Source organism: Nicotiana tabacum, chromosome 1, assembly GCF_000715075.1.
Source record: "Nicotiana tabacum cultivar K326 chromosome 1, ASM71507v2, whole genome shotgun sequence".
NCBI classification, from domain to species: Eukaryota; Viridiplantae; Streptophyta; class Magnoliopsida; order Solanales; family Solanaceae; genus Nicotiana; species Nicotiana tabacum.
The window spans coordinates 171030310-171046290 of record NC_134080.1 but is presented as its reverse complement, the minus strand read 5'-3'; the positions used below and the strand labels follow the sequence as shown (position 1 = coordinate 171046290).

The window sequence follows — 15981 nt, the reverse complement described above, 5'->3', positions numbered from 1 at the left end:
CAAAATGGGCTATAGAACTAAGTGAATACGAAATCATTTATCAACCTAGGACCGCTATAAAATCTCAAGTACTAGTTGATTTCGTGGCTGATTTTAGTCAGGGGATGCATTTAGAAGCAGAAAAAGAATTACAAGTTTTTAATGGTGCAAACCCGGGGACTTGGGTTTTATTCACTAATGGTTCATCTAATGTAAAAGGAGCAGGTCTGGGTATAGTTCTCATACCACCTACGGGTGAAACTATTAGGCAAGCTATAAAATGTCATTCTATAACTAACAATGAAGCAGAGTACGAGGCTGTAATTGCAGGTTTAGAATTGGCAAGAGAACTCGGCATAACACAAATTATAATCAAGAGTGATTCTCAACTCGTGGTCAATCAAATGATGGGGACTTATACAGCCAGGGAAACTCGAATGCAAGAATATCTCGAAAAGGTACGGGAACTAATAAAGCAATTCCAAACTTGGAAGGTAATGCAGATCCCAAGAGATGAGAATGTGGAGGCAGATGTTTTAGCTAATCTCGCATCTGCAGCTGACGTAGCAAATGACGCAAATGCTTCAGTCATACATTTATTTCATTCCGTTCTTGAACCTGACAAGAATAAGGTAAATTTTAATCATTTAACATGGGATTGAAGAAACGAAATTATTGTTTTTTTACAGCACGGAACCGTGCCTAATGACAAAGGAAAGGCTCACGCGCTTCGCAAAAAAGCTGCTCGATATTGTTTATATCAAGGAAATCTTTATCGAAAGATGTTCGGTGGACCACTAGCAAGGTGTCTCGGACCCTCTCAAACAAAATATGTGATGAGGGAAGTGCACGAAGGACATTGTGGAAATCACGCAGGGGGAAGGTCACTGTTAAGAACATTGATTCGAGCAGGATATTATTGGCCTAAGATGGAAGAAGAGGCAAACAGTTTCGTGTCCAAATGTGATAAATGTCAAAGATACGGCAATAATATGCATAGACCAGCTGAGTTACTATACCCTGTTATAACCCCATGGCCCTTTATGAAATGGGGAATGGATATCGTAGGTCCACTACCACAAGCAAAGGGTCAGGTAAAGTTTCTACTTGTACTCACAGATTATTTCACTAAATGGGTAGAAGTAGGAGCATTTAAACAGGTACGAGAGAAGGAAGTTAAAGACTTCATATGGCGAAATATAATATGCCGCTTTAGAGCACCAAAGGAGATCGTGTGTGACAATGGAACACAATTCATAGGAGCTCAAATCACAAAATTTCTTCAAAGTTGGCAGATTAAAAGGATAACATCTACGCCATACCATCCAGTGGGTAATGGACAAGCGGAATCCACAAACAAAGTCATTATCAATAACTTGAAAAAGAGGTTACAGGATTCAAAAGGTAATTGGCCTGAGATATTACCTGGAGTACTATGGGCTTATCGTACAATGACAAAAACGAGCACTGGAGAAACACCATTTTCAATGGTTTATGGTGCGAAAGCCTTAATTCCAGTTGAAATAGGTGAACCGAGCACATGGTACGTTCAGGCAACGGAGGAATCTAATGGTGAAGAACTGCGGGTCAACCTTGATTTGCTTGAAGGAAGAAGAGAAGCTGCATTGGTAAGAATGGCAGCACAAAAGCAAGTAATTGAACGATATTATAATAGGAAAGCACGCCTCAGATTTTTCAAAATTGGGGACTTCGTGCTTAAAAAGGTGTTCCAATCTGCAAAGGCTACTAATTCAGGAAAGCTAAGTCCAACGTGGGAAGGATCATACAGAGTTCGTGACATTGCGGGAAAAGGAGCATACGAGTTGGAGACAATGGACGGCAATGTTTTACCCTCACATTGGAATGCCGTCCATTTAAAGAGATATTACTTCTGAGAAAGTACCCACGGTCAGGCATCCCCATGTTAAAAATTTTCTTTTGAATTATTAAAGTTTTACTAACGATTTTAGATGTTAGGCAAAAACCCTAACTCGTGCCAAATGATGAGTCACGACCTGCAAGGCAAAATGGAGTATTCTAAAATTCCTAGCCCAGGGTTACAATTAATCTGATGGAAATACATACGAGTTAGGCAGTCTTCATCTATAATCGCACCTTCGAGTCCCGTATATTTTTCTGTTTCAGGAAAAGGACCAAATTGAAAGAAATAAACAAGTGCTCGGGGCTTCATACTTCACCGCTCCAACACTTGGGGGACTACATATTATACACAGATATGTGTAGAAAAACAGATACGAATATCGAACAAAAGTCGGCCACAAAGAGACGAGTGTTGAGAAAAAGTTACGAAGTCTTCAGCATTCATCATCGTGTTCAACAAACACATGACATTCATCATAGTGTTTTTCCCATGAGAACAACAGAGTCATCTCTCAAACTCATAAACAAAGTCACCTCTCAAACCCTTCCTAATATATAAAGATAGGGTCATGATTATGTACTGAAACAGGTTATGAAGAAAAACCTTGTTTATTTTATATTATGTAAAAATCTGTTGCAAGAAAAACAGTTACGAGAAAGTTATAGACGTATTTTAATACATGTAATAGTCAAAAAGACTTGTTAAAGTTCATGAATAAAAACTTGTCAAAATTGTTTCATACAAAACATGTGTATTCCTATTTCTTTCATCGTATTATAACACCATTATGAAGTTGAGACGTCTTCTTCATTAAGTGTCGATAAAATAAAAGTGCCCTCTTTTATAAGCCTCATGTTGATAATCCATGAGAAGAATCATAAAGCATTTTCAAAGGTTAAAAATGCTAAGTTATTCTATAAGTCCTAGATAAATAGGCAAGAATAGAATATACAAAAGTACCGATAAAACTTCTTAATATAAAAGACTAAGTACAAACTTAGTCAGCAAAATATTTGTTTTTTACAAATGCCCCATTACGATAACTGGGGACTTCATCAAAAGATCCCTTAAAGTTACCAAGGGATAACACCACCAGTTAATTAAAAAAAACAGTAAAGTTTGAAATACATTCAACTAGTCACTGAAGGGGTTGGAACATCAGAAGTTGCAATCTCGTTTTCGGGGCAGTCACAGGTACGGTAACAACTTCTGAGGGAGCAGCAATAGGAGCGGTTTCAACTGGGCCTGGAGTGTTAAAATCACCGAGGGAAGCAAGAGTCATGGGAACTTCAGCTTCCATGGACTGTGTCATAGAAGTTTCACCCTCGAGAGCCGGAATTGCAACTCCAATTGCCGCTGTAGCTACTTCTTCATTTAAAAGTTCTTCTGCCCCAGGAGTTCCAAGTGCAGGAGAAGGAGTATCAACTGGTTGTTGGCTTTTTTCAATAGTGTCTAAGACTTTGGCTAATTCAGATTGCAAATCAAAGTTTTCTTGAGTAGCCTCCATCAAAGCATCACGACGAGATTTTAGAAAAGCTCAACTTACCTCTATGTTGAAGTTCTCCTCAAGAAGTCCATATTCCCTCTCTCACATAGCAAGATCGTTCTTCGATATCTGGTGTTCAGCTAAGTGGGAGTCAAGGGAAGCTTCAAGGGAGGCATGAGAACTCTTCAAAGCACGTATTTCGTCAGAGGAGATCCTTAAGTCAGCCTGAGCTTGAGTCAAGCTTTGCACCAACTCCCCTGCATATTCTTCTTTCTTCTCCACAAGTGCCTTAAGCTCTCTAATTTCTTCACTAGCCTTTGATAGTTGTTTTGAAAATGAGTACTCCAAAAGCTCCTTATCTTTTTCAAGTTGGCTTGAAGAAGCCTTGGCAATTGCTAGCTCAGAAGTCAAACCACGCTTTTGCTGCTCCAGGAAATTTCTACTTTCTTGCAACTCCTCTATGGTCCCCTAAGCATTCTCAAACTGCTCCTTCCAATTTGCTGCCTCAAGCTGGGTATCCTTGGCTATTCTCCTAGCCTCAGAGATAGCCTTCGCAGACTCTCGATCCTTCTTCTCTAGAGTGGAGATTCTTCCCATTAACTCAGTACCAATAAGATTAGCCTACAAGGGAAAGGCATCAAATGTGAGAATATAGAGAGATATAAAAAAAACTTGTAAGTTAAAAGAGAAGTACCTTCAAGGTAGAATGAACTATGTCATTCATCAGAGTCAAGCAACTGTGGCTCTCCATCTTCTTCTTCTCAATATCTCCGATTAAAGGCTCGAGCCAAACATCAGCTCCACCAGTCTTTCTCAAAAGGCTATGATTGGCAGGAACTTCAAGAGTAACACTTCTCATAGTCATGCCTCTGCAGCAAGAACCCGCTTCTGTATGCTGAACAGAGGGAGGGGGAACAATGTAAGGAGGAGTAGTAAAAGAGGTAAAAACAATGGGAGCTATGGGAGTCAAAGCAGGGATGGTAGGAGTAGATATGGGAACCAAAACAGGTAAAGAAACAGGAGTCGATAAAAAAGGCAAAGAAATACTCGTGGTTGTCAAAGGAATAGAAGGAATAGAAGAAATGGGAATAGAAGATGAAAGGGGAGTTTCATCAAGAACTGGTCCAAACTCTCCACTCTCAAAACCACTAACAAAGAGACATCGAATTGATTCATTAGAGCCTCTTGGAGTGGTATCCTCATCAGAAAGGATTTGAACAGGCTCGGAGATAGAGGATCGAGCAGGAGTATCTTCAACTTCATCTCCATCAATGATGCGTCTCCTGGCTCTTGGCCTAGCTATCAAAGAGGTATTCTCTTCTTCCTCATTCTCAGAACTTTCTTCTACAACTTTTCTTTTTGGTAGCGTGGCCCGAGTCTTTTCCAAATCAAGTGAAGCGGTTGAAGACACTCGAATGGCAACGGTTACCTCAGCTGTCATACCCCTGATACCAAATCCTGATAAAAAGAGGGATAAGGAATTGAAATAAGAAAGAATTCAATATACGACAAAGCATAAGGAGATACGTACCATGGGTCTTCACTTTCCAACCATTCAAAAGAGAAATTGATTTCCAAGTTCTCGCCTCCATAGGCGCAATCTTCAAAATTGAACCTACCCAACCACGGAAGTTAGGAACGTGTTCCACATCTCCCATGGTTGCTACAAAAAGCCAAAAAGAGACGAGATTAGAAAAGAAACCAAAATTCTTAAAAACTAGGTGCGGTAGGAAAAAGAAAAACTTACATGCAAAATTCCACTTCTCAGGGAAGGGAATGTTTGTTTCACCCAACAAATCCACCGTACGTACAGCAACGTAACGACAATACCACCCTCGATCCTTGTCATCTTCGGGGTTTACTAAAACCTTCTTGCTTCTTGCAGTTAAGGTAAAAACTCCATGGCGGAATAATTTGGGGTGGTATAGGTGAATAAGATGGGAAAATGTAAAATTAACATTGGCTTTGGTAGACAAATACCTTAAGCAAGCCACAGCTCTCCAAACAAGAGGCCCTACTTGAGCTAAGCAAATTTTGAAAAAGCGACAAAATTCAAGAATAACTGGGTCAATGACAGGATTGAATCCCAAAGTAAAGGGATAAGTATAAACGAAAGAGAATCCAATTCTGAAAGAAGAAATTCTCTGATTTGGGGCAGGAATCATCATACGAAGATTGTCTCTCCAATTACAATCTTTCCTAATAGTGGGAATCACAAGTTCAGTTATTAAAGAAGGATAGGTATCAGCTTTTTCTAAATTTTTAACTTGTTCTTGGAGAGATCTTCTATCATTCCCAAAAGATAAATCATTGGGTACGATTTCTTCAACTAAAGGCTCCTGAGTAGGTTCAGAAAGTTCTTTACCTTTAGAAGAGGGGGCCTTTGGGATAGAACTCCTAATACCAGAAGAAGAAGAAGAAGCAGAACCAGATGAACCACCATGAGTGGATCCTAGGCTCAAGCTCCGAAGCCTACCTCCTCTGCCTCTCCTATGTCTTACGGGGGCATTGGGGAAGTGATCTAGAATTGGAACTTTTCTAGGGTTAGGGTTTGGAGATGACATTGTTGAAGAAGGATGAACTAAAGGGGAGAAAAAGCAAAAGTGAATAATAAATTGTTTGTTGAAGATCTACGAAGAAGAAAACAAAAGAAAGAGGGTTAAATATGTTTATAATGACAATCGTCAAAATTAGAAATGTAATGATGGAAAGTCTATAATAAAGGCAACTAACACTTCGTGAATAGTGGGAATGAAGAAGCCTTGAAAAAAGGGCGCAGAATTGCAGAACCAATCAAAAGGTGACACGTATGTAAAGCATTAATTAGAAGGGACAATTGAAGCATCAGTATTGTCATAGTATTAATTACAGCAAAAATTCCCTTTTTATGAAGATCCACTTCCCAGATATTTAATTGATAAATAAATGGAAAGTGGGGGGACTATCTGTATTGGGAAAAACTGAATTTACATTGAAGGTGACGTGGCATGACACGAGGACTGGTCAAATGGTCAAAACATGATGATCAGTTAAGAGGCACGAGTGACAACAGATACGGGGAAAGGAAAGCTAAATAGGCACGAGGGGCAATTCGAATAATACAAGCTTCGTACCTATTTAGGTCATTTAAAGCCAAGAGATCAGAAGGCATTGAAGACATGGATATGATGACAAAAAGGAGTCCAAATTCAATATTAAATATCCAATACGTTAGAGAATTGGTATTAAATAGGAATGATTGTGTAACGTCTTATTTAATGTCATTTATTGCTCATAATTGTTTTATTAAGGCTAAGATATTACTCCTTTATTTAGGATCAACTATAAAAGGAGGAGGTCAGGTCATTTGTAAAGACAGAGAATACCATCAACATTATATTAAAATACAAACTTATCTACTGCTTATTTGTCATTCTCAAAAAGTCTATTATTTCTTTTTCGTCTCCTGATTATCAGTAGCCCGAATTTCTATTTGTCTTTAGCTTTGACCAAAGAATCATATTTTTGGTTAAACAATGCGCAAGGCTATAATTCACATTAACCAGCCACACACAACTTCTTGGTGTCTTTCCGGTGTCAAATGAAGAAATCTAATCTTTTGAAAGAGTACAATAAAAAAAGGAGGTTATTATAGTCTACTTTCTCAATGTTTTCCATTATCGCACCTTTAACTTTTGAAACCTGAGCCTTCACCTAGCAAGCTTACGAACTTCCTCTTGATTATTTACACAATATGGCATTTGCTCCTTAAGTTTATTGTTGTATGTTATTGTTATGGTGAAGGCGGTTATCACTCTCAATAGCCTCAAGCATAGAGGAGGAAGTAGAGAATAACAAAAGAAATGTACATTATCCAAATTTCCTCTTCAAGCTGCTAGAAACAACTGTAGCAACTTACCCTCCTCTATATTTATTGGTAAACTCATCCTTACTTCTCTCTAGAAATGTAATTAGTATCTGTTTACCAAGAGACTCGACGTCAACAATAAAGTCCATCATTGTGCGAAATGCCAAAGAACAATTGTAGTTCAAGTCTTTATAATGCATTTCTTGGTCCTATCTATTCAGTGAGATCAGTAAGAAGCTCTCTCTGTCGAAAGAGTGAGGGAAAAAATGACCCAAACTCAACATAGAAACATTGCATCAGAAACAACTTCATTTCACATTTTTATGACACGTTATTTAAAAGAAATGCCTAGCAAACTTCATTTCACATTTTTATGATACGTTATTTAAAAGAAATGCCTAGCAAACATATATGTAGTATTCTATTAGCGGTTGGTCACTTCACTTTGAATATCTTTTGTCTTTGAAGGCTGAACATCGGACAATCAGAGATATATCCTATCCTATTGTCAGTAATATACTTTTTATGTTAAAAGGAATTGCCAACTTGTTTAGGTAGTTGGTTAGACTTTTAGAATGGTTAAAGTATATATTCATTTCTGCAAATTACATTATCTAGCTTTTACATTATTGAATACCTTTATATTAAAAAAGGAAGAGGAGAAAACATAAATCTAAAACATATAAAAAATAAAAAAGAAGCAAACTTTTTTTCTCAAGTGCAGCAATGGGCGGAAATGCGCAATTGACACTGGCCATAGTAAGAAGTCAAAATTACCTTGAAGACATATAATCAAACAGCTTAGGTGCATGGTCCACCTCAAATTCCTGGTAACAAGGACAAAATTAATCAAAAAGACACAACGTATGGGCAAATCAGGCACAATAACAACATGCATGTGAAAATTCTAGCAAAACGTTATTGAAAAAGAATAAAACTAACCTATACACACAAATTGTGATATAAAGAAAGTACAATAGATAGAAAAATGATTGCATAAATAACGCTAGAAACAAAGAGGCTACACCAGATATAAATAGAGAAATTAACAATCTCTTGCAAGAGGGAAGACCCCCCCCCCCCCCCCCCAAAATGCATACACTATACTCACACCGCCAGATACGTATACATCAATACTCCATTTCCATTAGAGAACCCGATTTTAAGTATTCTCAGGGCTCTCATATAGTAAATCACCATCATAGACCCGTCAACAGAAAAAAGTCGTACTTTGAAAGAGTAAAAAATAGAGAAAAGAGGTGAAAGAAGTTCTGAAACTAACGAAAAAGACAGAAGAATCTAGTTCTTTGAACTTGAGCAGAGTAGGATGTAAAATCAGAAAGTTAGATGTGAAATTTGTATTAGAGGAGTCATGTGTCTGCTAAAATATAGTACACGCGTCTAATGGAAAAGCATGAGGAGTAAGACTGAATTATAGAATTACCCTTAGAAAACTTTAGAATTACCATAATACCCCTCTTCGTACACCCCAACTCTCATTTTACTATAAAAGTAAAGTAAACTATAAGTTCGTACCCTTATACCCATAAGTTGATGTTCGTCCCCTAAACTCTCGCTTCTAAAATACTAGTAGGGTATGGCCCGTGCTGAGCCCGGACCCGAACATAATAAGTTAGGAATTTGTATCCTACTATTTGAGATACAATCCCTAGCAGCAATATTACAAGTCAATATTTATTAGTAGTTCATTGAAAAAATCTTTAGAAGTTGGACATGTAGGCTTTTTTCGACATTTATATTATGGAATTTTTACCTTCCTATACATATATGAAATCTTATTACCCTCAATGTTTAAATTGTGTTAATTACATTTCAGCATACCAAATTATCATTTATATACCACAATTCAAATTAAGGGTATAATTAATGCTTCATTTATATTAAGCGTTAATTTAGGAGCGTATATTCTCCCATTTTCGTTTACCCGCCTCTCTCTCCTCCACCCCCCCCCCCCCCCACGTTTTACCTTCAGTTAATTCCCCCATTTTCGTATACTCGTCTTTCACCCACGTTTACCATCAGTTACCCACGATTCTACAATTTTCTTTTCCAGTTAATTTCACAAAATCCTATTTTGAAGTTGCATCTGTTTTTTCAAGTCCCAAATCATGAAAAAAATCAGCACTCCAAAAAAAAAAGCTTCAAAAGCTACATTAGCTGATTCTCATCCTTTGATTTGGGTGTTTTAACACCAAAATCACCATCCAAAAACGCAAAATCGACACATGCAAGTGAACCTACTACTAGTATTTCATCTCCTGGACAAATCCGTGCGGAGATGAGAACCAAGCATTTGTACGATGTTGATGCTGGTGGAGGTGATAAACTAGTCGAGAAACAACTCAAACGAAAGGGCAAAGAGTTGTGTTTAGATGATGATTTTGTTGAACATTCCCCTAAAATTCCATCTGTGAAAACACCCAAGGTCTCTCCTTCTTCATCAAAACCGAAAAAGAAGAAACCCTCCAAAAAAATACCAAAATTAGTTCACAAAAAGATTTTGGTAAAGGTAAACACTAATTATTTTTCTTTACAGTTTTTTAGTGTGATTTTGGTTGTAAAAATCTGTTGTTCAAGTGTTTTTTGGTAAAATGTGGAATTGTACAAATTTTGTAGATTGTTTGTCTCAATTTTGTAGGTTAATTGTAATTGTGATTTTTAGACAGTGCATAAATGTAGTCATTTTGTAGTTGTTTTGTAGTCTGCTGGATAAATTGTAGATAAGGTATATTTTTCACTTTTATATGTTGCTACATTTCGACTTCACGTTTCAATTTTCCGGCAGCAAATCCAGCGTCAAGCGTGATTTTTTCCGGCGAGGTTAATTTTTACAAATCATCTCTCCTCTCTCTTGTAGCGATCTTAATCTCTTACGTGGTTAATTTCTAAAACCTCTTTTGTTCTTATCTCTCTCTCTCTTTTTGTTTATTTTATGAAGTATATTATTAATTCGTATTACAATTCTTTTTGCTGTGTTTGTGGATCTATTGGATTACTTCAAGAATTGGGTAATATTTCGTATTTCAATTCCTTTTAATCTCCTGGGTTTTTGACTTTTATGTACTGTGGATACGAAATTTGCTTTGTATTGAAGCTAGGTTTTTTAGCTCTCCACTGAGTTCTTCTTCCTCTTCCTTTTTGACTTCGCCTCTCCTTAAATCGGAGAAAGACTTTCTCTCTCGTTTGATTCCCAACAACCGTTTCAAGATCTGCAGAATCTTACTGCAGAATCCACGGCAACGAATCTGTAAAATACGTCGATAAATCTTGATTGATTCATTGTAAGTCCAAAATTGCTCCAGAAGGCAGAAACGTAGTTTTATTTTATTCTTAACGCTTATCTTCCCATTTATTTGAATTTATGCCGTTTTCTGGATCTTGATTTTTCTATCACTTTCTTGTTAAATTTCTGGTGCCTCAGAAGTCAAAAGGAAATTGATATTAAGGGTTTTCGGATTTTTGTATTGAATAAAAGTTTCTTCCTCTCATCCCCTCACTAGAACCTGACAGATCTGGAATAAAAATCCAGATTTGAAATTTTAGAAAGGGCTGAAAGAATAAACAAGAAAAACCAGAAATAAGGGAAGATTGTCGATTTTGTTTCTTTGCGAATTTAATTTCTGATTTTACTTAAGAATTTCTGGAATTTGGCGGATTGAATCGCTGTCCATTGCTATCGAGTTGCACTCGTTTGGTCACCGGTTTGTTTGTTGTTATGTTGCCGGATCTCCTCGCCTATTTCAGAAGCTTGCTTGTTGTTTTTCTTTAGTTAATTTCGGCTGCTAGTTACTTTCGGTGTTACACCAGTGGTAGCGGTGATAGCCCTTTTTGGTATTTAGGTCGTGGTATTTTCTGTGTTTTCAGGGAAATTCTCAAAGTGGTTGGAGACAAGTTGGGCGCACGAGCACTAGCAAAGGAGAGCAACCTGGACGAGCGTCAGCAAAGGGCGGTGGGAAGCGGTGCGTGAGCTTGCAAGTATATCGAGGGCTGCAAATCAACACAGGTTTGGTTCTTAGGAATTGGTACCTCCCGTTCTACTGTTTTCCTTTTGGTGTTAGCTAAATTGATGTTACTTTAGTTCACAATAGTTAAATCATTCAATAGGTGTACAGGTAGTCACTTGTTTCCTTCTAGTTTGATTCGTTGTCCGTTGTGCACTAGTGTGTCTTTTGTAGATCTGTCGTAGGTGTAGTGGCGGCAGTCTGGGATAATGGATTAAAGACATGTCCTCAGGTGGGGCAGAGTGTGGGGCAAAGAGTGGGCCCGAGGTCAGGGGGTGGGTCGGGAGGCAGGGGAGGTAGAGGGGGCAAGGGAGCCTATAGGTTGAGAATCGGGTCATGGAACATAGGTTCGCTAACGAGTAAGTCTATAGAGTTGGCGAAGATCCTTCAGAAGAGGAAGATTAATATAGCGTGTGTCCAGGAGACTAGGTGGGTCGGATCGAGGGCGAGAAATGCGGATGGGTATAAGTTGTGGTACTCTGGAGTCGTGAGGGGTAAGAATAGAGTGGGTATCCTAGTAGATAGCCATCTTAGGGAGTCGGTGGTAGAGGTCAGGCGTGTGAATGATAGACTAATGACTATTAAATTGGTGGTGGGTGAGTGTACTTTAAACGTCGTTAGTGCGTACGCACCGCAAGTAGGTTGTGATGAGGAGATTAAAAGGCGTTTTTGGGAAGGGTTGGATGACATTGTTCGTAGTATTCCGCCTTCCGAGAGGTTATTCATAGGAGGGGATTTCAATGGCCATATTGGGTCGTCTGCAGGTGGTTATACTGAGGTGCATGGCGGCTTTGGTTTCGGGGAACGGAATGGAGGGGGCATCTCACTGCTGGATTTTGCCAAGGCATTCGATCTAGTGATTGCAAACTCGAGTTTTCCGAAGCGAGAGGAGCATTTGGTTACTTACCAAAGTTCGGTGGCGAAGACTCAAATTGACTATCTCCTCCTCAGGAGATGCGACAGAAGGTTGTGCGAGGATTGCAAAGTTATCCCAGGTGAGACCCTTGCAACGCAACATAGGCTCTTGGTGATGGACATTAGTATTATGATAAGAAGGAAATAGAGGTCAGTACGAGGCCGCCCGAGGATTAGGTGGGGCGCCTTGACTAAGGTTAAAGCCCAGGAGTTGGAAAGAAGGTTGTCGGCAATGGGAGCTTGGAGAAGTAGTGGGGACGCAAACACTATGTGGTCGACGACGGCGGACTATATAAGAAAGGCGGCGAGAGAGGTGTTAGGGGTATCTTCAGGCCGCACCGGTGGCCACAAAGGAGACTGGTGGTGGAATTCAGTTGTACAAGGTAAAGTGGAAGCGAAGAAGGTGGCTTACCTGCGGTTAGTGGGGAGCACTGGAGAGGAGGAGAAGAGAGCGAACATTGCGAGATATAAGGTAGCTAGGAAGGAGGCAAAGATGGCAGTGATGGAGGCAAAGACAAAAGCTTTTGCTCGTTTGTATGAGGAACTAGGGAACAAAGGCGGGGAGAAGAAGTTACTCCGACTCGCTAAGGTGAGAGAGAGGACGGCTCGGGATTTGGACCAAGTGAGGTGCATAAAAGATGAGGACGACAAAGTTTTGTTGGGGGATGACCAGATAAAGAGGAGATGGCAGACCTACTTTCATAAACTTCTAAATGAGGAAGGGGATCAGGATATTGTACTAGGTGAATTGAGGAACGCCGACAGCCCCCATGAACTAAGTGATTGTCGGGACATTGAGGTCGATGAGGTCATGGAGGCAATGCGTAAGATGAGAAGGGGCAGAGCTACTGGACCAGATGAAATTCCGGTTGAGCTTTGGAGGTGTATGGGTAGAGCAGGCTTGGAATGGCTTACTAAGTTGCTTAATGTTATATCCAAGACTAATAGGATGCCCGAAGAGTGGAGATAGAGTACAATGGTCCCGTTGTATAAGAACAAAGGCGATATCCAGATCTGTAACAACTATAGGGGTATTAAATTACTAAGTCATACCATGAAAGTTTGGGAGAGAGTGGTAGAAATGAGAGTGCGAAGGACGGTGTCTATTTCAGACAACTAGTTCGGGTTCATGCCGGGGCAATCTACCATAGAAGCTATCCACCTTATTAGGAGGATGGTGGAACAATACAGGGATAAGAAGAAGGATCTCCACATGGTGTTTATCGATCTAGAGAAAGCGTACGACAGGGTTCCTAGGGAGGTCTTATGGAGATGTTTAGAGGCTAAAGGGGTCCCGGTTGCCTACATTAGGGCGATTAAGGACATGTATGATGGAGCTAAGACTCGGGTTAGGACAGCAGGAGGCGATTCAGATTATTTTCCGGTTATTACGGGGTTGCACCAAGGGTCTGCGTTCAGCCCTTTCCTATTTGCCCTGGTGATGGATGCTATAACGCATCATATTCAGGGGGAGGTGCCATGGTGCATGCTATTTGCTGATGACATAGTTCTAATCGACGAGACACGACGCGGCGTCAGCGAGAGGTTAGAGGTTTGGAGACATACCATTGAGTCCAAAGGTTTCAGGTTGAGCAGGACGAAGACGGAATACCTTGAGTGCAAATTTGGGGCAGAGCCGACGGAAGCGGGAGTGGAAGTGAGGCTTGATTCTCAAGTCATCCCTAAGAGGGGTAGTTTCAAGTACCTGGGGTCGTTTATTCAGGGGTTCGGGGAGATCGACGAGGATGTCACACACCGTATAGGGGTGGGGTTGATGAAATGGAGGTTAGCGACGGGAGTCCTGTGTGACAAGAAAGTGCCATTGTTACTGAAAGGTAAATTTTATAGGGCAGTGGTTAGGCCTGCTATGTTGTATGGGACCGAGTGTTAGCCGGTGAAGATCTTACACATCCAGAGGATGAAAGTTGCAGAGATGAGGATGTTGAGGTGGATGTGCAGGCATACAAGGAAGGATAAGATTAGAAATGAAGATATTCGAGAGAAGGTGGGTGTGGCCCCCATGGAGGACAAGATGTGGGAAGCAAGACTCAGATGGTTCGGGCACATTCAGAGGAGGAACACTGATGCACCGGTGAGAAGGTGTGAACGACTGGCGGTGGTGGGTACGAGGAGAGGTAGAGGGAGACCTAAGAAGTATTGGGGAGAGGTGATCAGGAAGGATATGGCGCGACTTAGGGTTACTGAGGACATGGCCCTAAACAGGGAATTGTAGAGATCGAGCATTAAGGTTGTAGGTTAGGGGATATTGTGATGTCTTTTTTACAGCGCACTAGAGTGAGACTAGCCGGTTAGTAATTTGTCTTAGGATGCTATTGATCAACTACTGATGATGGGCTTTATCTTCTGTGTATTAATACCTTACATATTCTCGTATTTCCTATATCTCGTATATTGCTGTTACTTTGTTTTTATGGTATTTATGTTATGTTATGGATATTATGGTATTTTATGTTGTTTTATTATGAGTCTATTGATAGTACTAATATAGTGTCTCTTGTTGCCTCTTTGAGCGGAGGGTCTCCTGAAACAGCCTCTCTACCCCTCGGGGTAGAGGTAAGGTCTGCGTACATATTACCCTCCCCAGACCCCACTTGTGGGATTTACACTGGGTTGTTGTTGTTGTTGTTGTTGTTGTTGTATATGTTGCTACATTTACCTTCATACTAACTACAATTAATCTACATTTTGTGAGTTACTTGAACTAACTGTTATATTTTTGTAGTTATAGAGCTGTGGTTACCTTTTTCTTCCTTATTGTTTTGAGATAATGTTTACATGTGTAGATGTCATGTATTATTTTGTAGTTATAGGTGTGGGTAGGCTGTTCTTCTTTTAGTTATATTTTGTAGTTATCATGTAGTTATATGTAGATTACTGCTTCTTTTTTATGCTAACTACTAATGTTAAATAATTTTTTATTTTTTACAGAATGGCCATTACTTTGCACCACAAAATGTTAATTATGGTGTGCTTAGATTCCACAGTTTGTGTGATCCGAGCATACCTAGCCAGATAAAAGCTTTACTCTCTCCAAATGCTTTAAAGATTTTCCAAAAAACTTGTTTTGGTTACTTATTTGGTCTCCCCACAATCAGTATGCAAAACCGAGCAATTCATCTTCTGATGAAGTATGAATTGTCACAGTCTACTGACTCATATTTTTCAGTACTATTGAAGGGTGAAAAATTGAATTTTTCCTTGAGAGAATTTGGGTTGATTACTAGTCTAAATTGTGTGAATAAGTTTTCAGACTATGGTTACACTTCCACTTATGTTAGCCATTTAATGACTACCTATTTTTCGAACAAACAAAGGGTTAAAAAGTGGCATTTGAAAAATATAGTCACAAATAAAGCTTGGGCAAACGATGAGGATGCAGTGAGGTTGTGCATTCTTTATCTGTTGGAATTTTTTGTTTGTCCTTCTGATAAAGACCATGTGTCTTTCATAGACAAGTTTATGTTCTTTCTGATAGAGTCTGGTAATTTTGAGTCATACTCATGGGGTATCAAATCCTTTAAGAAGGTTATTGAATCTGTCCGACATCGTCTTAATCCCCATGTACATTCTTATCTGATACGGGGATGCTCATTAGCCTTGTAAGTGTGGCTATATGAGTGTTGTTCATCCTTCAGTACGGAGCTTGCTACGAGGTGTTCTGAATCTATACCTCGCATTTTAAGATGGTCATCTACAAAGGGCCTGATTTGGTTAACTATAATTGAAGAGAAGATGATCAAGCCTGAGTGGCTCAAGGTATATTTTTTCACTTTTGTATGATGCTACATTTACCTTCATAATAACTACAATTAATCTACATTTTTTATTT

General features: G+C 39.4%; 1 protein-coding gene across 1 annotated transcript; it reads right to left on the bottom strand.

The window, feature by feature from the left end:
- Positions 1-2831: 2831 nt before the first annotated feature.
- On the bottom strand, positions 2832-7446 carry LOC142161841 (uncharacterized). The gene is made up of 2 exons (XM_075217592.1): positions 4879-7446; positions 2832-4805 (listed from the first exon to the last, which is right to left on the bottom strand). Exons 1-2 carry the CDS (start codon positions 5909-5911, stop codon positions 4027-4029), a joined length of 1812 nt encoding a protein of 603 aa, XP_075073693.1. The 5' UTR covers positions 5912-7446; the 3' UTR covers positions 2832-4026.
- Between the last annotated feature and the right edge of the window lie 8535 nt (positions 7447-15981).